Genomic DNA, 25083 nt, shown 5'->3' with positions numbered 1-25083 from the left:
ATGTATGTCTCTTATAAATTTATTTTTCATGTAATAAATGAAGCAAAAATCATTTTTAAAACTTTCAGTAAGTTGAAATAATTGGAATGATTTACGTAAAAGTATTCCCAAACTTATTTCAGTAAAATCTGAATCAAAGCATACAACAGAAGTCTGAGGGAATTTTGTCATATTTGTGTATGTAATCAAAGCAAATATTTCACTGAGTATTACTGCAGAAAAAAATTAGAAATATCACCTTGAATGTAGTTTTGTATCAGTGCTTTTGTGCCATTTGAGCAGTGAATAAGCTCTAACTTTGCCTCTGCTATAGTATTTTATTTTGTTGCTGCATTCCATCACTAATGTCTAGGGTCCTTGCTATCTTCTGTTGTGCCTCCTATATTGGGAACTTGGCCTCCTCTCAGTTATGGGTTAATCAGATGCAGAGTAATATTTGGATACTTTGGATGGAATAGAAACTATTGTGCAATGGGAAATACAATAATCAAGGATGATTTGTTACCAAGAAAGGCACAATCAAGCTGGGGAGCTGCTTTGAACAGAAGTATAGATTGAGGCCTGTTACCAAAGCAGGTGATATATTGGAAATAGGAATCTGACTGCAGTCCTTGTTAATCATCTTGTAATATGTGTTGAGAGAGACAGACCTAGACTCTAAAGCCAGTGTAGTAAAATTGTAGAAATACTGCAAGAAAACTGGTAATTTCAGATGTCTTTTCACAATAAGTAAGAAAAAGGGCTGATAATTACTCAGAATGAGAATAAACAAGAATTAAAAACAACTGGAACTTTGCATTCCAAATATAATATCAGTATTTTAATTTATATTTTTTACTGTTTTGTTTTTTATTTCAGCTACAAGAAAATCAGGATGAAATTGAAAATATGATGAACTCTATTTTTAAGGGTATATTTGTTCATAGATACCGGTAAGGGATTTTAAAAATCATTTAGAAGATTTTTTAGCTTCAGTAATTGATTGCATCTTTGTATTTCTAGGTAATTATAAAAATATAAAACTCTCTAATTATTTGTTTTGTGTTCTGGAACACAGCTTTGGCTATAAAAACTATACAAATGTCATACTATTATTGTAGAGGAAATTGTGCCACAGCCACCATGGACACACTCTTTAAATTATGAACATAGACTCTTAGAAGCCTTCATTGTACTTTCATTTTTACTGATGGAATATTAATCAGTAAGATACTATTAAGTTAAGGTGGCTTTAATAAGATAGGATTGTCTTAATATTTGAAAAAATTAAATTACCTGATTCCTGCTCTGTGGTACTCATCTTGTTCCATGACCAAATTAACAAAGTCTTTTAAAAATACCCCTGTTAAGATGGTAGAAAAGTAAACAAAACAGAATTTGTCTGCAGATAATGTAACACCTCTATAGCATCACTCTTCTTTACCTTCAGCTACGCTCATGAAAGTAGAAGCAAAGCATTTCCAAAGAAGTTTTTGTCATGCTATATTGCAAATGAGTTTGTCTTTTAGGGAAACCTAACTACATTATTAAAATGTACATTTCATAGGAAATTAATGAATCATAAACACACTTGTTACCTTTCATTAATTAGGCATGATATGATATGTTTAGGTGGCGACACATAACAGAAGCACTGTCTTTAGACACATTTGAGACTTTAATTGTCCAGTTAATTTTAAAAGTTGGTTAAAAGAAGGAAGTTAGTTTTTTTAATGAAAAATTATAACTTAAACATTTTGTTTTAATTCAAAATATAGAAAAATCTTTTGATCTTCTGGATATTCATCTACAGAAAACAAAAAACACTAACTTGAAAAGATACATGCACCCCAGTGTCCTTTTCAGCATTATTTTAGCTAAGATATGGAAACAACTGAAGTGTCCATTAATGGATAAATGGATAAAGAAACTGTGAGAGACGTGTACGCATACACACACACAGGAGTATTATTCAGCCATAAAAAGAATGACATCTTCAGGGATGGACCTCGAGGAAATTATGCTAAGTGAAATAAGACAGAGAAAGACAAATAATACAGAGAACAGATTGGTAGGTGCCATAGTTAGGGGGCATGAGGTCAAAGGTAAAAAGAAAAATAAAATTCACTGCATTACTGATCAGAAAACAGCTTATTGTTTAGTAATTTATGATCATTTCCAATATTATTAGGAAATTTAGGCAACTTTAATACATTTACATATAACTTCGGTAATGTGTAATAGAACTTTTAGAAGAAACGTGGGTGATAATAATGCACTATGAGACTTTAATAGCTGATTTAAAAAGAAAATAATGCTGAGTGTGGGAAATATACTGTACAGGTCTGAAAGGAAAACACACACACTTAATTCCTAAAACTTCAGAAGTTTTAAGGAACTATTAAGGAAATAGGTTATGCTAGTAAAACTAAACAAAACAAAACTGTCACGTGGCTTTTAAGGAAACTTAAAAGTAATAAAACAAAATTGCTTATATCTACTGACAAATTTACCATTTCCACTTTTCCTCATTCTTGAGTTTTTGTTACCATTTTACTTCAGCCTGATAGCTATAAATTCTTCTACTATTTGCTTATCTGCAAAAATTTTTATTTTACCTATTAAAAAATAAGGCGAAGGACTTGACTTTTGAGTATGGATTATCTGATTGGAGTTTCACATCCTCTTTCTTATATAAACTACAAGTATAATGAAGTATTGACAAATGATTTGAAAAAAAGCAAGAACTTCCATCACCTGCCTTGCAATCTGTTTTATAATTACAACTTTTATAGAGGATAGTTACCATACAATAAATTACACAGTAAGTGCATAATTTGATGAGTTTGGACATATATACAACTGTGGAATTACACAGGTAAAATAATAAATATATTCATCATCCTCAAACGTTTTCTTATGCCACTTTGTAATTCTTCCCCAAGTCCATTCTGGCTACTCTCTCCCATCCCCATCCTCAAGCAGCCATTAATTGGCTAACTGATTTGTTTAGATTTTCAGGAATTTTATAGAAATGGAATTGTATAGTGTGTATCCTGATTTTTGTTATTGTTGCTGTTTTGCTCTGGCTTTCACTCAGCAAAATGAGTCTTTCATCATTAAGACTGTTAACACACTTTCATAGATGCCCTTTATCAGTTTGAGGACGTTTCCTTACTATTACTAAGTTTTCTTAGACTTATTAGAAATGGTTGTTGGATTTTGTCAAATGCTTTTCTACATTTACTGAGATCATAATTTGGATTTTCTTTTTTAAGACTGTTAATGTGAATTGGTTGATTTTCACATATTAACAAATTCTTGGGCTAAACCCACATAATCATAATATATTATTATTTTTATATATTGTTGGATGTGATTTGCTAAAAATGAATTTTTGCATCTAAGTTCAGGAGGGATATAGATCTCTTAACTTTTTATATTATTGAGTGTCTCTGAATGCTCTTGCATACCAAGGTAATGCTAGCTTTGTAGAAAGAGTTGCAGTGTAGTCTCTCTTCTTTTATTTTCTGGAGTTTAATAGAATTGATATTATTTCTTCTTCAGGTATGAATTATGCCATTGGGGCCTAAAGTTTTCTTTGTAGAGATGTTTTTAACTATAACTTCAGTAGATCTAAGACTGTTCATTTTGTGTCTTAGAAGAAATGATACATTCATCTAAGTTGTTCAGTTATACTCAAGTATCAGCATAAAGTTGTTCCTAATATTGGTGGTTTCACTTCTCTCTCAGTCTGTCTAGAACTAATCAATTGTATTTATTTTTCTTAAAACATATTTTGATTACATTGAATGTCTCTCTTTTTCTGTTTTTTGTTTCATTGATTTCTTCTCTTTATTATTTCCTTTCTTCTGCTTTCTTTGGGTTTCATTTCCTCTTTAGGTTCTCAAGGTGAAAACTGAGGTAATGATTTGAGGCCTTTTTTTTTTTCCTAATACAGTATTTTACTCCTACTAATTTTTCTCTCAGCACTGCTTTAGCTGTATCCCTTAAATTTGGGGGTTTTGTGTTTCCCTTTTCATTCACTTTGAAATACTTTTGTAATTTTCCTTTTGACTGCTTTCCTTCCCCTGTGGATTATTAAAAGTGAGGTATTTATAGGTTATAAATCTCTGAGAACTCTTCTGTTATTGATTCCATTGTGGTCAGGGGGCCTACTTTGTGTGATTTGAACTCTTTTGAATTTATTGGGATTTGTGTTCCATAAGATGGTCTATCTTGAGAAGTACTCAATTATTCAAGAAAAGAGTATGTATTGTACATTTGGTTTTATGTTAAAATTATTTCAAAATTGATTAATAGTATTGTTCAAGTCTTTTTTATCCAAACTGATTTTCTGTTTATTCTAACAATTATCAAGAGGGATTTTATCATAATACTTTTTGTATTCTTGATACAAGTCCATAATCGCATAAAGTATTTGCAGTTTTTCCCCCCCAGCCTAAGGCCTTCTTTCCATTTTCTTAATGATACCTTTTGAAGAGCAGAAGTTTTCAGTTTGAATGAATTCATGTATAAATTTTTCTTCTATGGTCATGCTTTTAATCTCATATCTGTGAACATTTTGCCTAACCCAAAATTTTCTTCTGTACCTTATTCTAGATGTTTAATTATTTGATCTTTTCAATTAAAGTCTATGAACTATTTTTTAAGTTGATTTTTTATATTGTATGATATAGAAGTCTAAGTCTGCTTTTTGCACCTAAATACCCATTCATCCAAGCACTGTCATCCAGTTCATTTGCTTTGGCACTTTTCTTGAAAACTAAATGACTGTGAATGCAAAGTTTTATTTCTGGATATTCCAATCTGTCTATCCTTAAACCCACGCCACCTGTTTTGATTGTAGTAACTTTAGAGTAAGTGTTTTTTTAACTTTATTGAGATGTAATTGACTTAACAACATATATAAGTTTAAGGGGTACAATGTGATGATATATACTGAAAAATGATTACCATTGTAAAGTTAGTTAACACCTCCATCTCCTCACATGATTGCCTCTTTTTGTGTGGTGATGATAACATTTAAGGTTTACTCTCTTAGCAACTTTCAAGTATGTAATACAGTATTGTTTCCCTGTACGTTAGATCCCCAGAACTTACCTTATAACTGGAAGTTTGTAGTTTTTGACCAACCTCTCCTCATTCCTCCCCCTTAACCGCCAGCCTCTGGCAACTACCATTCTACTCTCCATTTCTGTGAGTTCTGCGTTTTTAGATTCATGTAAGTAAGAACATACAATATTTGTCTTTTAGAATAAAAATTAAAAATTTAGTAGTGCAAAATCCTCCTACTTTGTTTCTTTTTCAAAACTTGTGACTATTATAGGTCCTTTGTATTTCTATATAAATTTTAGGATCAGCTTGTTGATTTTTACACAAAACCTTGCTAGAATTTTAATGGTGAATATAATGAAGCTATAGACCAGTTTGCAGAGAATTGCCTTCATCACAAAATTGAATCTTCCAATCTGTGAGTGTAGATTGTATCTCATTTACTTAGACATCCTTTAATTTCTATTAGCAATTTTTTGTGATTTTCAGTGCCAAAGTCTTTTACTACTTTTGCTAAAAATTTGTTTTCACTGTTTTTGCTGTTATAAATGGAGTTGTTTTCTTGTTTTTAGACTTTTCCTTATTAATATATAAAAATGCAGTAATTTTATTCACAAAGAATTAAGAAAATACTTTTACTCTATAGTTTTGGGTTTTATTTTTGTAGATTCTTTAGGATTTTCTACACACAGCGTAATGTCGTCTATGAATACAGACAGTTTTAATACTTTCTGTGTGTTTAATTTATTTTTCTTTTTTTTTTTTTTTTTTTTGCCTCTTTGCTCTGTTCCTAATTTTAAGGGAAAAACATGCAGTCCTTAAGGTTAAGTGTGATGTTGTTAGCTGTATGGTTTATGATGATACCCTTAAGTAGGATGAGGAAATTCCCTCCTAGCCTAATTTTGTTTGGTGTTTATTTTTTGTTTTGTTTATTTTGCCTGTTTAAATTAAGAGGAAATACAGTTTTTTCCCCTTATTTTGTTAAGATGGTATATTGCTTTCATTGATTTTCAGATATTAGACCAATCTTGGATTCTGGGAAAAATTCAACATGGTCATAGTATATTATCCTTTTTATATGTTACTAGATTCAGTTTCCTAATATTTTGTTAAGGATTTTTGTGTCTACTGTCACAGGGGCATAAAATACACTGGAAAATGTTTCCTCCTGCTCTTTTTCTGAAAAAGTTTATGAAATACTGGTTTTATTTCTATCTTATTTTTTGGTAGAATTTACTAGGAAAGCCCTTTAAGCCTAGGTTTTTCTTTGTGTGAAAATTTTCAGTCACTAATTACATTTCTTATTATAGCTCTATATCAGTTTTCTTTTTCTTGTTGATTCATTATGGTAATTTGTGTCTTTCAGATAATGTATCCATTTCATGTATATTGCAAATTGTATGGCATAATGTTCATTGTATTTCCTTACAGTTCTCTTCATTTCTGTAGGGCAGAATGTCTGCTATATTCATTCCTGATATTGTAATTTCTGTCTTCTTTTTTGTTTTGATCAGTCTAGCTAAAGATTATCAATTTTATTTTCTCAAAGAATAAACTTTTCATTTCATTCTTTATGTATTTCATATTGAATTGACTTTTGCTTCAGTTGTTAGTATTTCCTTCCATCTGATTGCTTTAGTTTTAATTTATTCATCTTTTTCTAGTTTTGTAAGGTGGAAAATCAAATTACTGATTTTATATCCTTCCGTTCTTATCTAGCCTTTTATTTTATTTTGTTTTGTTTTGTTCCTTCAGTTTTTTTTAAGGTGTCACTGTTGTATACTCTTTATGAAGGTTTCACATGAAAACCAATGTGGTTACTATATTCACCCATATTATTGAGGCCCCCCCTCCCATACCCCATTGCAGTCACTGTCCATCAGTGTAATAAGATGGCGCAGAGTCACTACTTGTCTTCTCTGTGCTACACTGTCTTCTCCATGATCCCCCACACACACCATGTGTACTAATCATAATACCCCTCAATCCCCTTCTACCTCTGTTCCCCACCCCGCCCCTTTCATAACCACTATTCCATTCTTGGAGTTTGTGAGTCTGCTGCTGTTTTGTTCCTTCAGATTTGCTTCATTGTTACACTCCGCAAATGAGGGAAATCATTTGGTATTTGTCTTTCTCTACCTGACTTATTTCAGTGAGCACTAGCACTCCATCCATCCATGTTGCTGCAAATGGTAGGATTTCTTTCTTCCTTATGGCTGAATAATATCCCATTGTGTATATGTACCACATCTTCTTTATCCATTCATCTACTGATGGACACTTAGGTTGCTTCCATATCTTGGCTATTGTAAATAGTGCTGCAATACACATCTTATCTAGCCTTTTAAACTATGTTTCCCTCAAAGCACTTCTTTAGTGACATGACTTTTGTTATGCTGTATTTTTATTTTTATTCAGCATATTTCCATATTTTTGCGATTTCTTCTTTGAATCATGAGTTATTTTGTTTGATTTCCAAATATTTGGAGGCTTTCCAAATTAATTTTAGCTATTAATTTCTAATTTAATTATATTATAGTTAGTAAGAATACTTTGAGAATTTCAGTCATTTTATATTTAATAAGATTTTTTCCCTCAACCAATTGGATTACTGAAAACATTCCATGTACATATAAAAAGTTTATTCTGCTGTTTTTTTATAACCTCCTGTTGTGTTGACTTTTTCATCATGAAATGTCCTTTTCTAGTATTTTTTTTCTTAAAGATTTCTTTGTCTGATAATAAATACCTCTAACTCTTTTATGCTTACTTTTTGCATCCTTTTGCTTTAAATCTGTTTGTCTTTAAATATGAAATATGTCTCCTGTAGACCACTTACAATTGGATGTTGTCTTTTTACTTGTCTAATAATTTTAACTATCTCTGTTATTTTCTTTATTTCTAGGGATTACAATATAAAGCATTAGTTATCAGAAACTGTATTTCACTAAAATGATTTAATTTAACAAACATAGAGTATCTTTACTCCAGTATAGCTCCATTTTCGTGTCCTTCCTTTGTGCTGTTGTCATGTATATTTTATGTTTATTATTAAACCAACAATACCATGTTAACCATTATTACTATATACAGTCTTATGTGACTTTAAATGAAAGTAAGAGAAGAAAAGAAGTATTTATGCCATCTTCTTTATCCTCTTAACATTTCTAGCACCCTTTATTTTCTCCTATGAATTTGAGTTACTATATAGAGTTATTTTATTTCAGTTTAAAGGACTTTATTTACTGTTTTTTGTTAAGGCAGTTCTGCTAGCAGCATATTCTCTCAGTCTTTGTTTATCTGGAAACATTATTTAACTTCATTTTTGAGAGTTTTTCTGGATATAGAATTCTTGGTAGACAATGTTATTTTTCGTTGCAGTACTTTCATTGTCATTTCAATACCTACTGGTCTTCATTATTGCTGTTAATTGTACTTCTTTTTCGTTTTGTTTTTTTGTTTTTTTCATTTTTCTTAAAAGTTTTTTCTTTTGCTCTTGACAATTTGCTTATTATTATGTATCTAGTTATGGGCTTCTTTGTATTTATCCTAAGAGTTTTTTGATCATTTTGGGTATGTAGACAATTTTTTCATCAAATTTCAGAAGCTTTTAGCCATTGATTCTTCAGAACTTTTTACCCATTTCTCTCTTTGTTTTGACTCTTTTGGCACATAAACTGGTATACATGATATTGTTTCATGGGTTTCTGGAGATCTCTTCCTTATTCCCCCCCCCCCCCCCCCAGTGTTTTTAAATCTCTTCTCTTTACCTATCGTTAGGTTCAATGTTTCTTCTGCCAGCTCAAATACGCTGCTGAAACCATGAGTTCTTTATTTCTGTTACTGTACTTTTCATTTGGTCCTATTTTCATAGTTTGTGCTTCTTCCTCATGATACACTCTTGGCTAAGTCATTGTCATGTTCTCATTTTGTTCTTTAAATATGGTTTCTTTCAATCCATTGATATATTTATTAGATGCTTTTAAACTTTTGCTAAATTTACCAGCTGGTCCGTCTCAGAGAGACAGTTTCAACTGTTTCAGTCCCTAAATATTAGTAATACTTTCTTTTTTCTTTGCATATATCATATTTTTTTGGTTAGAAACTGCCCATTTTACATAACACATTATAGCAAATTTGGGTTCTGATTTTTTTCCCCTCAGGTTAGTTGTGTTGTTGGGTGTTTTGTTCTTTAATAATTTACCTAATCTTAGGAAATTTGTCTCTCTGCCCTGTACAACCACTTGATATCTCTACTCAATTGCTTCTTGGGTTTTTTTTTTTTTTTTGCATCGATTCCAAAGGGATTGCCCATGTGGCTGCATATTTCATGGTCACCCAGTGACTGGTAAGAACTTAACCAGAACTTCCAAGAAGGCTTTCACCCCCTGCCAGTGGTGCTGAATGTGGATGAGGGAGGAGTACATTCAGAGTTAAAGTAAAATTCAAGTCCAGCCTGGATTTGATTTTCCACCACACCCTTGCCTTTTTGGGACCTTTTTTGGGGAGTGGTGGGTGCTTGGGCACAGTCTCCCTGTCAGCCAGATGTGCAGATAACATGGGTATGCTTAGATTACCCTTGCATTTGTTTTTGGCTAGTCCACCTGTATGCTTAGCCCAACCCAGGTGGCAGTGTAAATTTATGTGAGCAAGGCTTTGGTCTTTTCTCATTCATTTTCTATAGTTTGCTTTTTTTATTAGTGTCTTCCTTGGGTGTAGGTATTTAGCACTTGACTCCCAATCAAGGCCACTCCCTCAACATTAAAACTGGTGGTTTTTATGGGCAACCTCAACTCTGGTAACTCTACTACACCTGCTGCTTTGGGGTTTATGGTGTTTGAAGGGGTTAGTTCCATTCTGGAATGCTGTAGAATTCTGCTGTTTTAACCGAGCGTTCAGCAGTTTTTTATGAATAAATGCTTCTCAAGTTTTTTGGTTGATTGCCAGAAAACTTAAATGACTGTAAATGATTGTTTTATCTTTTTTTTTTTTCCGTGGGGGAGAGAATTTTCCCACTACTTCACCCTCACCTTCATTTTTTTTTTTGAGCAGTGAGAAAGCTTTATTTAAAGGTACGCACTTAAAGAAAGAAAAAGTGCAGGCATCCTCAGAGAAGAGGCACACTGAAAGACTGAGGGGTTCTGTCTTTTTAAGGCTTTCAAGAAGGGGCAAAGTGTGGAGTGGGGGTTGTTGGGCGTAGGTTTGGCTTGTGATCTCGTGATGTCTCTCTCTAGTGAAGGACATTATGTCCTCATCCACAGTCATTCCTCTAAATAATTCATAAATCAATAATGAGTAATGAGTGGGATCACAAATTCAGTTATTTCAGTAATTCAGTGGTAGGCCAAATGAGATGTACAGTACCATGCTACATGAATAACTTTTTTTGTTTGATAAACCCAGAAGGACTCAGGAGACAGGGCCCATGGAAGAGATTTTGTTATCTGAAAGAGAGTGGCTGCCCCAGAGGGAGGGGGGAGGGAGGGGGAGGGAGAGAGAGAGAGAGAGAGAGGGAGAGAGACAAGGGAGAGCAGGGGGACAGAGAGACAGAGACAAAGAGAGAGAGAGGGCAGTGAGACAGACAGAGAGATAGGGACAAAGAGAGGGGGCAGCCCCCTCACCTTCATTTTTGAAAGGTGTTTTCTCTCAGTATGGATTTCTAGGTTGACTTTTTTTTTTAAGTACTTTAAAGGAATTGATCCATTTTCTCCAGTTTGACTTGTCAAAAAGTAGAAAGAAACCTGCTGCCATAGTTATCTTGTATCCTTTGTAATTTATTTTTTTGCTTTTGTTGCATGTAAGAGTTTACTCTTTACACCTCGTTTTGACCAGTTCTGATGTTTTATGTTGTTTTCTTCATGTTTATCTCTTCTATGCTCTCCTCTTGAACATACATACTTGTTATGACAGCTGTTTTAAAGTCCTATTTTGCTAGTTTTATTATCTGTATCATTTATAGTCCTGTTTCTATTGATTTTTCTCACTATGGGTCATTTTCCTGCTGCTCTGTATGCTTGTCAGTTTTTATTGGATTCCAGGCATTGTAAGTTTTGCTCTGTTGGGTGTTAGATAATCTTATATTCTTAACAGTACTCATATACTTTTTTTCATAATAATGTTTGATTCTTTCAAGATTTGTTTTTAAGGTTTATTAACTGAACCAGAGTAGCATTTAATTTAAGCATGGTTTTCCCCCAATACTAAGATAATACCATTTTTTGTATTCTGCCCAATGCGCTGGAATTATAAGGTTTATCTGCTCTGGATTATTGGAACACAAAGTATTCCTATCCTGTGTTTTCTCCAGAGATTGCTCTCTCTGTTCTTGAAATTCTTTCCACAGCCTTGGATGGTTTGATCACATCTGTGTGCTCTTTTAGTATTCAACTGAGACGTTGAAGGGTGTTTCTGCAGCTCTCCAGAGCTCACTGTCTGTGCAGCTCTCCTTTCTGGTACTGTGCCTTATAAAATTTAGCCACACTGTCCTCTAGAGTGGGAGCTCCTCCTCCTCAATTCAGGGATATATCCAGGCTCTGCCTAAGACCCCTGCAAATACTGCTCCCTGGCAGGCCATTATCGGAGCCAACTATAAGACTCACCTTCTTTGTTACACATCTCTCACAAATTATTTTCCTGCTCTGCCTGATATCCAACATCAGAAAATTATACTTCATGCAGTTTTTTAGTTTTTTTCCAGTGGAAGCATAAATCCTGTTCATCTTGGCTCAGCCATGCAATATTAAGTACAGAATTCGTATCATTTTTTTTATTATTTTACCTCAGTCTTCAGTACCTAAATAATATAGCCTTTATTTTAGTGACTTACCATTAATAAGTCTTGGAGAAGCTTTCAATGTATTATTCTCATAGAAAGAATAATTCTTTAATTTCCTACTGTTACCTTATTGATTTGTTTTTTTAATTTTATCAGATTTTGCATAAACCATTATTGGATCTGTCACAGCTTACCTTTGATACATTAAAATTTCAACTGCTTAAAGTAAGATTGCAAATATAGCTGAGAGTGTGATCCACCTGTCAAAGTGATCAGTGTACCATGGATACGAATTGATTTTCCAGAACTATCATTAAATTCACTTATTAGTGAAGGGGAGATAATGCTGCATGTAGATACTGGAAATAGAAGGTGCTGTGCGGAGATAGGACTTAAAGTTAACACTTTGAGTCTCACCTGCCACCCCGACTTTAAAAAAAAATTGAAAAATTGAATGTTAATCTATACATTGCTACATCTAACTAGTAGTTTATAGAAAATCAGAAAAATAGAAGAGCGTTTTGTATGATTGAATCCTCATGGTATTTTAATCCAGAATATGGGAAATTGTACAGACCAAATAAATGACCCAGTTCCTTCAACAAATGAATGGTTTATAATAAAAACAAGTGGATGTAAAAACACAATGTAAAATACTATATATGAAAAATATATTCTTGAATATATGTTTAGTGAACAAGATATACTTTAGACTGTTGAAGAGACAATAGTGAATTAAAATATAATACTAAGGAATTTACCCAAGCTTAGAAGATACAGAATGACATTTTGATATATGGGGGATAGTTTGAGAGGCTTCATAAGCCCTTTATGTAGGATTTCCAAAGAAGAGAGAAATATTAGAAAGAAGTTTTACTGAAATAACTGAAATCTTATAAAATTGTTTAAAAAAACTATTCAGATTGGAAAGGATTAATGAGTGTTAAATAGGTTAAGAAAAATATTTCACATCTAGACATAACCATAGTCAAAGAACAAACATCAAAGATAATGGGAAAGTCTTAAAAGAATAAAAAAGGAAAGACTGCCTTTATTTACTGATGGCAGAAGAATAAAAATGTTATCAGGCCATGAGAACAAACTTAATGAAAGAAGAGATAATAGAGGAAAGATTTCAATAATTTTGAGATGAAAAATGGATGTCTTATTTTCTAATTGAGTCTTTCATCTTTTTACAGTACTATAATGAAACATGTCATAATCATGTTTTTGGAGTTCTTATATAATACCATGATATGATTCATTCTGAGCAAATTGTCATTTTATTATTTTAATCACCATTTCTAATATTTCGTCTTTGACCTAACCTGTGGGTAAGAGTAATAGTTAAAATGTGAATATAAATTAGAGATATTTTGCCTTTAAAAGTTAATGTGTCCTTGACATTCAATTTTTAATCCTACTTATACCTAGATTACTATTTTAATAGTAAAACATTAAGGAGCAATGCAACTGCAGCAGATAGTCGTTTCTCCTGTTCTGTATGAGACTCAAATGACACAATGCCTTTTTATGTATTTTGCCACCATTTTCTGACTAATGGGTAGTGCAACAAAAAAATGAGAGGGAAATATTTTCAAGTTTATAAACTTTTTACATTTCTAATGCATTTTAAGTAACTCTGGTCATTCTAAAATAATTAAATGAAAGATTTGGATTTAATTAACAGTTAGAAGAGTTTCATCTCTTCAGGTCTATATTCAAACATTACTTCCTCTCCGAAGCCTTCCTTGGCCCCTTTTACTCTCCATCATTTTTTATGTGTCTGTGTTCTCCATACTGACCTTTACTAATATTTAACATTCTTTAAGATGTTACTTATTTTAATCATCTTTCTGTAAGCTATGGTCTCTGTTCTTAAGGTGTTCATAGTCTTGTAAAGGATACAGTGTGACTTTCCAGTAACTCCTTCCCTTCAGCTGTTGCTTTCTCCCTTAGGCTTTTTTTTTTTTTCATTCTCTCTAGTTTTTCTCTTTTGGAAAGTGTGATTTTTTTTTTAGCCAAATAATCAGACAAAATTGGTTGACACATGAATTTATTGTGTTACAATTTAGATAGCAGACCTTCTTAGGATTTGTAATTGTGTCTTACTCTAGAGCTCTCATGGAATATATGAGATTCCATGTATGTAAGAGATAATTTTAAGTGTCAAAACATCCGTATTAGCCAAGAGGATCTCTGAAATTTGTGTTGCATTTTAATTTATTCTACTTGCCTACTGGGAAAGTATCTTTAAGGGTAGTACAAGAAACATTTAATTAAAATTCACTAAAATTAATTTCATTTTGTTGTAAGCAGAAAATAATTTGAATTCCACCTGCCAAGAATGTAATCCAAAATGAAAACTTAAGTCCAGATATTAAATTAAAGGGTCATGTCTCTCAAAAAGGCACACTAACTGTGAAGATCAGTAAATTATATAGGTTTTCATAGAAAGGAGTACAATAATTATTTTATGCTGTAAAATAGTTACAACAAAGGATTAATTGCCCTAGAATTATGTTCCAGTTTTTCTTTCTTCTCTCCTCCTCCCCTTTCCTCTATCCTCCCCTCCCCTTTCTTCTCCTCTCCTTTTTCTTTTTCTTTTCCCCTTCCTTCCTTCCCTCCTTCCTTCCTCCCTCCCTCCCTCCCTCCTTCCCTACTTCCTTCCCTACCTCTCTCTCTTCCTTTGGAAATAAAGTGTATCCTTGCTTTATTTTCAGTTGTTCATTTCCCAGCCACAATACCAGAGTTACGAAATTTAGTCCATCTAATGATTGTCTTTATGCCATTCCTCTTACTAACTTTTGTCCCCTCCTTTATTCTTTGCCCTGGAAATTTCCAAATACCTGCAGCTAAACATTAACTTTCTAAATGGAGAGGGCCATTAGAAGCAGAGATCAAAGTGTTAAAAAGAAGTTTAATATGCAAACCAGGGATTGGAGGACTTGTGTGTATGAGAAAAATGATTTGTATATCAAAACATGCATTGTAATCAAATCAGGTATATTTAAAAACATACTACATTTTTATTTTATACTCTATCTACTGAATTAGAATGTTAGTTCCTAGAGGACGAGAAAGCTATATCTGGTAGTAAGATATAGCAGGAATCATGGAAGAACTGAGACCTCACTGGAGCTTGAATGAATAATCAGTATAGGTAATCAGAGTAGAATGAGGGCATTGTAAGCAGAGATGACCACAGATATGTAGATGCTAATGCACTTGAGCTATTTGAACTGAAGAAGAATTAATTCATGGACCAGACTAGAAGAGGGTTGGTTATGGCTAGATTAGTAAGGACCTTCAATAATAATAAAAACTAATAATATCTTTTGTTAGGACTAAAATTTACTCCTAAACTTGGCAATGTAAAACAACAAACATTTATTATGTCATAGTTTCTGTGGGTCAGGAATTTGGGAGTTGCCTAACAAGGTGGTTCTGGCTTAAGTAAGTTTTCTCAACATGTTGCAATCAAGACTTTGGTTGAGGCCGAAGTCATTTAAAGGCTTGGCTAGAGTTGGAGTATCTGCTTCTAAAATGGCTTACTCTTATGGCTGGTGGGAGAAGACCCCAGTTACTCACTAATGGAGTTATGTATAGGGCAGCTAGGATGTCCACAAGACATAGCTCAGAGAGAATGACCACTGAGACAGATTGATCCAAGAGAGAACAAAGCAGAAGTCACAGGGTCTTTTTTTGACCTAATCTCAGGAGTCAAAATTCATTATTTCCATCACATTATATTTGTTAGAAACAAGTTACTAAGTACACCCACATTCGAGAAGAGAGGAATTTGTCTCCAAGAGGAATATTAAATAGTAAGAATTTGTGAACATAGAACACCACAAAGGAGTTCAATTTTATTGCATAGTCTGTGATTACATATAGAGAATGATTAGCAGCATGGTATCAGCAGGCAACGTGGATTGGAGCTCTAGAAGCCAAATAGGAGACACATCACCCAGAGACCTTTAATAATAGCATAATGGGCCATCTGACCACACACAGTCAAATTGTATGTTGAAAAGAGGATATTGAAAATTTTGAAGTTAAGATGAGAAAGGTCAGAGTGACATCTGAAGTAGACAAGGATGGGGATTCCAAGAAGACAAACTATATCAGTATGTTGGCAGTGCATACAAAGAGGAGCTGTGTTCTAAGAACATAAACTTTTAGGAGTCTAATAAACAAGACTAAAAGGCATTCGAAATTATACTTCAATGTAGCGATGGTTATAAAAGTTACTAACAAACTTGTCCTACTGCAGTAAAGCTTCTTATACATTTTCTAGCCTTAGGAATTAGTCATGCATAATCTCATTTAGTCCTCAGCCTGCTTCCCTGACATTGAATAATAAAAAACTCAGCCTGTTTTTGTTTTTGTTTTTTAGGATTGATTTTTCACAAAGGTAATGCAACAGAGAATAAGTGTGATGGATCTCTGGGTGATGCATCACATCTTGGTAGAACTAGGAGAACTAAGATGATACAATTTGGAGTTTTGTTTTTGGAGGATAGCCTTTTTGTTTTGTATTTGCTGTAATCATTTGTTTTTATTTGGACAGTCCAGTAGAAGACAAAACATGAATCTGTAGTTCACAAAGATGGAAATTTATATTTAGTAGTAGAACAATACCAAATGTTGGGCAAGGATGTAAAGCACTAATTTATGGAGAAGTATGTTAATACCTAATAAAGGTGGAAATGTATATCCTTCTCACCTTGTAATTTCACTTCTGGGTATAAAAACAGTGTCTTACAGACTTAGCTGATCATGTCCTACATCAGGTACACAGTAGTTCCCAGAATAAAACTAATTTACCTTTACCACATGTCAGGCATTTTAGTATTCTCTATCCTAAATTCTTTTATGTTTTTGTTGCCACTCAGTAAATTGACTTCATAATATGCTGATAAACAGTGATGCACTGTTTGAAAAACACTGCCTTAGGGTAACTCACACAGATGTGCACAGGGAGACATGTACAAAAATGTTCATGGCATTCATTCTTAATAAAAAACAAAAAACTTGGAAACAACATGTATGTCTGCCAGTGTGAGAATGTATAAATAATTTGTAATATGTATATATTGAAAGGAACACTGAACATCAGTTAAAATTAATGTATTAGAGCTGGAGCTATATGAATCAGTATGAACAAATTGTAAAACATAGTTTGTGAAAATCAAGTTGGAGAGGATACTTACAGGATATTATTTATGTAGCGTTTCAAGATACATAAAACAATACATATAAAGTTAAAGCATAAGATACCAATGGGAATTATTGTCATTGAGTCAAGGATAGTTATTTACTCTTGGGAAGGGAGCTACAACAGTAAGAGTTATATAGGAAGTTTCCATTGTAATATTTCTTAACTGAGTGGATAGACAGATATTCATTATATTATCCTCTATAATGTTTTTATGTCTGAAATTTTTCATATTTAGAGAAAAACAAACGCCCTTGAGCCCTTCATGTTCAGTATTACAAAGTTCTAGGAGCATTCTTTCACAGTTGCAATAAAGCTATTCTTTCTACCGTATTGTCTGTAAATGTCTAGATTGATAATTAAAAGATTATAATAGTGAACATTTATGGAAGATTTAGTAGGTGCCAGGCACAGTGCTAAGTATTTTACTTTTACTAAACGATTACATTCTCAAAGTGACTCTGTGACCTTTGGGTACAGTTTTTATTCCTATTTTACATACGAGAAAATCTAAGAAAGAGGGAAGTAACTTGCCTAAAGCTACACAGCTAGTAATTAGCAGAGCCAGGATCTGACCTTAGGGTGCCTTGCTTCAGAGCCTGTACCATTGGCCTCTAGCAATGGAATCTGTGCATGATACAAAGATATTAACAAAAAAAATTAAGAACAAAAGATTGTGATTAGTGATGGCTTTGAAAGAGTTACTCACATTTTTATTCTTAAGCAATTAAGGGACTTTGAAAAAACTGAGATTTATTAGAGTGGAGAAGTAACTATTAGAATGCTAACATCCATTTTATCACAAAAGAAACACTACAAACATTCTCTTAACAGTAAAATTCCAGCCCAATTATTGCCATATTAATTAATTAATTGATAGATGATTGCCTTGTAAATTGAAGAGTTAAAAATTACCTAAAATTTTAACTTACACATGTATGATAAATCAGAAACCTTGAAGGTCAGTCTACAAAAGAAAGTCAGTATTTATTTTATTTGTTACTTGTTTTTAGCTAGAACTAATAAGCTGTTGAAAGATAAAGTAAAAATATTAACATTACATTTGTGGTTCACAGATTTTAGAGTAGGGAAGTCATCCCAGGAGAGTTGTGTTAGATGCTTATAGTAAGATGAAAATCCATCTGGGCACAGAGCCAGAAGCTTGAGTTTTGGGGCTGGTTCCACCACCACTTCACAGTATAGTCACCAGGATTGTTCCCATTGTAACTAAATGTGAGTCCTTATTTTCCTGTGCCGTAACTTCAGGGTATTGGGTTTTGTAAACTATTATACATTTTCAAATAACGTAGGCTTCTATCATTTTGCCTAGTGGATACTAACTTGTGTCTTGGTCATAAAACTTACTTTAATTCATTAGATGCATGCTAGCTTAGGGAAAGTCAGTTTTTTAGAGAGACAGCTTTTGAGTTATACATTCTGCATTTGGATAATGGTACTCTGTTGCTTCAGAAGATTGAACATGTTTGTAGACTCTCTAATAGTTATGAGGCTTTCAAAAGCTCCAAATGCCATTTCCTAGTCCACTGAAAAATAGAGTAGTTGAGTCAAGATAAGATGATTTCCAGAAGCATATTTTTTTTTCAGTTGGGTATTGGTAGTTTTTATTTTACAGAAGCCATATGAAAAAGAAAAAGAAGGTACCCAAGTTAGGGCTATTGGAGAGTAATATATAAATACAGCAGTAGGAATAATATTACTATTTATTGCTTGTTGAAAATGAGTATGATGTACATTCCAAGTTTGAATATTAATCAGACATTTGTCTCTTCTTTTCTCCTCTAGTGATGCTATTGCTGAGATCAGAGCCATTTGTATTGAAGAAATTGGAGTGTGGATGAAAATGTATAGTGATGCCTTCCTAAATGACAGTTACCTAAAATATGTTGGCTGGACTCTTCATGACAGGGTAAGTTACTCTGTTTCAGGCTTTGGTAGAAGATACGCTTATCTTGCTAGTAGAATGCTAGAAATTAGGACAGCAGCAGTTGGTTTTTCAAAAGTTGGAATAATAATGGAAATTAAGATGATACAGCTGAATAACTATTCACTTAATAGCCATGATAAAATTTGAGACATCAGCCCTTGTATGAAAGTTTTGTCTCTTAGTTGTAATGCTGTCTTAAATTGCCTGATGTTCACAAATATAGAGATCTTAAAACAATTTGTTTTAAACTATTGTATTCCATTATTTGAACTGTTAAGAATCACAGTTATTAGAAGACATTTTATTTTTTTGATGCAATTATATTCTTTTTTCTTCTAACATAGTTTTGGTAATATTCTAAGACTTATTTTCTGTATTTTACTGTTACCAGCCTGTAGAGCATTTACTTTTTAAATAGCAGTATTAAATGCTAAAAGTATTAAAGATGTTTTGGAAAACCACAAAATTACATAAATTACAATAAAAGGACCCAAGGGAATGTTACCAGCCATTTTTGCTGTAAGAGAGAGTTCAGAGCATAGAGAGGTTGTTACAAGTTGATTGCTCAAAGTCACAATAACTGATTTTTAATTGATGATTAAAAGGGGTTTTTCTCCCCAATGTCATTTGAAGGAAACTCCAATTAGTATATAGTGAATATTTTCCTGAATATTTATCTTTCTTAGCAATTCAGATCTGTTTCTCTACACTAATAAATCCCAAGCTTGATTCAGTTTTCTTTGTCTAATCCTTATTTTGAATTGGGGACCTTCACATCTAAACCTCATCTCAGGTTTATCCAGTTAAATTTCAGTGTGAGAGAATGTGGAATTATGCACACTGCTAAACCTAACAAGAACTTTTTAGTAGAAATATAGTTCTGTATTTTTATTCTCCACCACTACCACACCAGTTTCCTTTTCTACTGAATTTAAATAACAATAAAATTACCATATTTATGGCCACCAGTACTGGAAAACACCACCAATTTGATTGGCTTACCAAAAAACAATCAACCATCATTTTTAAATAAATCACTAAACAATGCTTGTAGAAATCCTTTGTCCAGATAAAGGAAGAGGTACATTGCTGATAAAATGATATAAGGACTGCTATAAAAAATACAGTTTTATAAGTCTCTCCTATAGTCTTTATTTAGAAGTTATTTAGAAAAGGATATAAGTATTAACTAATCCCTTCTAAACTTTCTTTTTTGTCATTCCCACTCTCATCTCCTTGTTCTTTTTTTCTCTGAGGAATATAGCCAATTGCTTTCTCTCCTTTTAATCATCTGGTTGAAACTGCTCATTCTGTAGGTTGTGACCTCTACCTTCAGACTCATCCTGTGCATTTTCAGATGAGCTGATAAAATCCTGTCTTTTTCTTTTAATATTATATTTTAACTATCAAGTGCATTTTTTCCATTTTTAAGCTATACTTGACATATAACATTGTATTATTTTAAGGTATACAACATAACAAGTTGCTATTTCTTTTGTCTTGACTTAAGTATATTAGAGGATATAACCTAGTCTACCCTCCTAAATAAGACAAACTTTTTTAATATTGCCAATTTATATAAGTTTTAAGGTATAATCTTTGGTAATAAAAAGATAGTCTCCAACAGCTAAAGGAGTTTTTAGAGATTCAATTTGTCTTTCTGTTGACCAAAACTTATTTCTAAACTTTTTACCCATTGGTTTTAGTTCTGTCATTGAGGGTGACACTGAATAGGTTAATTTACATATAGCTATAGTAATCTCTGTGTTCTGGGCTAAATATCTTAATCTTTTTGTATTTATGTTCATGACCCTAGATTACCTTTCTCTGTCCTTTGCATTTTGTCAGTATTACTGCACTGGTTTTGCTTTTAGCTTATGTATATGATTCTTCTACTTTCTTGCCTGTGCTTGATTCCTCATATCACAATTTCTGAAGTGCTTCAGTGGGATATTATTTTCAGTTAGTCCACCCCATTTCCTCTTCTCGATGTTGATTTCACCTCATATTCTATTTCTCTTAAGTTCACTGAAAACCTCTTTAGCTTCGAGTATAGCAAGCAAATGATGTCTGTTGCCTGTCTCCAGAAGTAGAACTTTGAACACCTCTGCCAACTGCATCTTGATATCAGGATCGCTAAGAAAATCAACATAGTCAAGCACTGGATGGAAGAGTGCTTTACTCACATAGAGAAAGGGACAGAGCAAGATCAGCTTCAGTAGTGTGTATCAGTCCCCTATGGCCAGCAGGCCCCTCCCAGCAGTCAACACAGAGCGGTTGCCCTGCATGCACCCCTCTTGTACCACAGAACTAAGGACTCTGTCCCTTCCTGTCAGGACATATTTAGTCGTAGGGTTGGCCAGGTATCATATGAGTCACATGCTTAAGCAGAACAAAGAACACACACTGAGTCTGAATCAGGAAAGGTATTTCCACATAAGGCAGTAAACCCGAAACAAGATATGGGGACTCATCTCTTGGTAAGGAAGCAGTCCAGGCCCAAGGCCCATTCTTATGGAGCCAGGCAGGGGCCAAAAGACTGCATAGACTGCCTTTCCAAACAGTTCACCCCTCACCACTGCTTGGTAACTGAAGTGGTAGATGGAGCATATCAAATCCTTTAGGACTGTTGCCCACCCCAAACTTAGAGGCAGAGTTAGGTCCACTGGGGTTCCTGAACAACCTGTATTGATATGAATTGTACTTTACTAGGAACCCCAAGATTAAGCCAATTTAAGAGGTGAAAATGTGAGTCCCAGGGGGACTATGAATATACAGCTGATAACCATTCCACCTGAGCATGTATATTCACGAGCTAAGTTTTTTAATCCCCCAAATTGTTGATGTATGCACAGCAAGAAATGCTGCAGTAACACAGACACCACCCTGTTAGGCCATCAGATGGCAGAGAGCCATATGGTTACCCATCACCACCGAGACTAGTGAGTTCAGTGAAGTCTGGTTGGTCTTAGATGACTTGGGCAATAGCCTGCCATGGTTAAGGATAGGTTGTACACCATTTTTTCTATGGCCTGTATACCAATGCCTAGTATTAGATTATGGGTAGCAGAATAAATCCAGTCCTTAGTTTGTGTCCCCAGGAGGGAACTATGAGCCACTCTGTGGTAAGTTAGCCAAGTGGATCTTTTCTAGCCCTTTGTACAGTTGCTAACATGGATGGTGGGCCCTAGAACTCTAAGGCAACAAAATCCTTACCCTGGAGGCAGACATTCTATTGCCCATTGGAGTCCACAGAGAAATATATAACCCAAAAGGGTACAGGTGATGCCCCATCAGGGATTAACCGAGTTATACAGTCTCAGCCTGCTTCTGCTGCGTGGTAGGAGAGAGAAACGTTATACACTGGACATCCAAGTCCAAAATGTCATTATAGACCAATAATAACCATTCTGGTACAGAAGTCTTCTTCTGTCACATCACAGGTAATATTAATCTCCAGAGCATGCCTGCACTTGGACCTGTATTGAAGGAGTGACCCCTTGATATCTTGAGACAGATCTAAATAGTTGTGTATCAGTCAAGTCATTATAGTGGGAGTATGGAATGAAAGGGTCTTCATTCTGGAATGACAAATCCAGCATTGTTTAAGTTTGCCTCTTCTCTCTATGACTGTACTGATTTTTATCAGGGTGTTATTGTACCACGCATAGCAGAGGATTCTGTGGGAATAAGAAGAGGAAAGATTGCTGTTCCCACCCCTCTCCCATCCATGAATCTCCTGAGGTTGGAAGCTCTGCTCTGCTCCTTGTGATGTTAGTTCCCTGGCTACTGCAACCCAGGCTGTCTGCCCCAATCCTGGTGCTGCTGTGAGCACCCAGTGCTCTTGTTGCCTGACCCAGACTTCTTGGCCTCTTTGGCCAGTCCAGGAGGGAAGGTCACATCCTGTACAAACCTGACATGTCTAATAACATCACACACCTGATTGGACCACTAGACAGAGACCCTAGAACCCCGATTCTCCTTGGTTTTCTCTCCCACTCTTGTGGTATCTCATAGGAGGGAGGTACAAGGAAGCACCACATCCCGATTAGAGTCAGGGTCCTATGGCAGCCAGAACTGCAAGACACTCCAGAGACATACACTCCAAGAGGGAAAAAAAAGAATGGTTAGTATACTGAGATTGGGATTTTGAGGACACAGCCTAAGCATACAGCTGCCCAATCTACTGCCACCTCATAGAAGCTCAGTATTTCCCAGCGTGTCACAGTGCCATGTTTCCCTTGCACTGGAGTGTAGTGTTTATTAGCCATGCAGCTCTAGTCAGGTGGGGTACCTATCTACTAACAGGCCGTCTTGATATCCTTTCTTTAGTGGCTGTTTAAATCAGCCATTCATTCATTTGGTGACCTCCCATTGGCATGCAAGTGATACAGTACATACTCAATGAGAAGAGTTCACCATATTCCATGAGAATCTTGCTTGGGCAGTGAAGGATATTCCTTGGTTAAAGTGAAGTCCCATGGAGTATCCAAAAATATGACAAGTTTTGTTCAAGGGCAGCTATGGTAATTACAGCCAGCATTCACATGCCAGATTGGCATAGCAGTACGAAAGCCTGGGTAGATGTTATTGGCAGTGAGGCATCATCTGTGCCTATGACTGGAGGCCAGGGGGTCAGTGTGATCAATCTGCTAGACCCAGGTGGATCACAGTTCTCCTCTCCAGATGATTTGAGTGCATTGACAAGAATCACAAGATTGCACTGTATCATTAATCTTGATGTCTTTCAGGATAAGGCCTTTTTTGACCCATTTTTGCATTTGTGTTGGACTCCCATATCCAGTCTATAGATGAACCTAGCAGGCAATGGTTGCATCTGCTAGCCATATGGTGGCTTTAACCTAGCAGGTTCCGTCTGCCTCTAATTTCATTGTGCTGTCAATATATATACCATACCACACTGTCAGCAAGCACATCTTCATATCTTGGGCCTCAGTAGCCTCAAGAGAAGCCAAAGCATCCCCCTGCAGGTTGTTTGAGGCTTTCTGGTAAGCTCAGTATTTCCTTATGGAGCCTACTGATCTCTTGGGATTCTGTCCAGGCCTGATCTTTGATGTACTATTTCCATTATATGCTGGAATAATGCATTTCCATTATGAGCTCTGTTGAGCTTTTCCAATTTTAATTGGGCAAGCTTGATAATCACCCAAATGAGAATGGGCAGTTCAGGTGTGGTGTCACATGTGGCATTCTGGCTATACTGCCCTATCTCCAGCATTGCCCAACAGCAAGCAAAGAAATGTCATTGAAAAATGGGTGACAGCTTCTGGAAGTTGGTGGAATCCAAGAGGTTGGTGCACCCCATGGTAGTTTCCTAGTGCCACAGACCAATGAGAGTGTATGTGTGTGGCGGGGGGGGGGGGGGGAATGGCTTACAGAAATGTATAGTTCCATCAGGCTAGCAGGTTTCAGAGGTCCCAAAGGCTGTGCTTGGGCCATAGTTTATTGAACAGCTTCCAAGGCCTGATGCTGCAAAGGGCCTTATCTAAAATTGCTTTGCTGGTCACCTTGATTAAAGGAGCCAAGAGAACATCCAGGTGGGACACATACTATTTCCATTACCCAGAGAGACCCACCAGCTCTCCTTTTTATTAGTGAGTGCTGCCAGGCTCTAGTTTTTATTTGATGGTCCCTGGGATACTTTGGCTTCCTGCCCAAGTGGTCCCTAGGAATTGCATGGATTGTGCCAGACCTTGGACTTAATCTGGATTTATAGTCAAAGTGGCACTAATCATTCCTTCAGTGACTAAGTACAGCACTGTAGCCATATATTTCTCAGTTGGCCCTGCTATCAGGAGGTTATTCACATTATGGATGACTAAAATTTCTGTAGGGACTTGGGCTTGTTGAAGTTCAAACCCCAGCTACTAGTGGCATATTACAGAGAGATTTAAGTATACCTGTGGAAGTACAATAAAAGTGTATTGTGGGCCATTCCATGTGAACACAAATTGGTCCTGCAAAGGGATCACGTAGAAGGCATTACTGTAACAGCATACTGGTTTCCCATGTGGGTTGTCACCATCTCGGTGGTAGTGATGTTAGCAGCTGCTGGGGCCAGCCTGA

The 25083-nt window shown here is 34.9% G+C and overlaps 1 protein-coding gene across 6 annotated transcripts in view; it reads left to right on the top strand.

The window, feature by feature from the left end:
• Window positions 1-25083, top strand: part of STAG1 (STAG1 cohesin complex component) — a 436291-nt gene that overhangs the window by 279358 nt on the left and 131850 nt on the right. For all 6 annotated transcript variants that reach the window (XM_073232352.1, XM_073232354.1, XM_073232353.1 and 3 more), the window contains 2 exons: window positions 859-932; window positions 18855-18978. In XM_073232352.1, coding sequence (XP_073088453.1) covers window positions 859-932; window positions 18855-18978 — 198 coding nt within the window. The remainder of the gene's footprint in view (window positions 1-858; window positions 933-18854; window positions 18979-25083) is intronic.

The sequence above is a fragment of the Manis javanica genome, chromosome 3 (assembly GCF_040802235.1).
Source record: "Manis javanica isolate MJ-LG chromosome 3, MJ_LKY, whole genome shotgun sequence".
Taxonomy (NCBI): Eukaryota; Metazoa; Chordata; class Mammalia; order Pholidota; family Manidae; genus Manis; species Manis javanica.
Note: the sequence above shows the minus strand (reverse complement) of the source record. Positions and strands in the feature narration are given on the sequence as shown.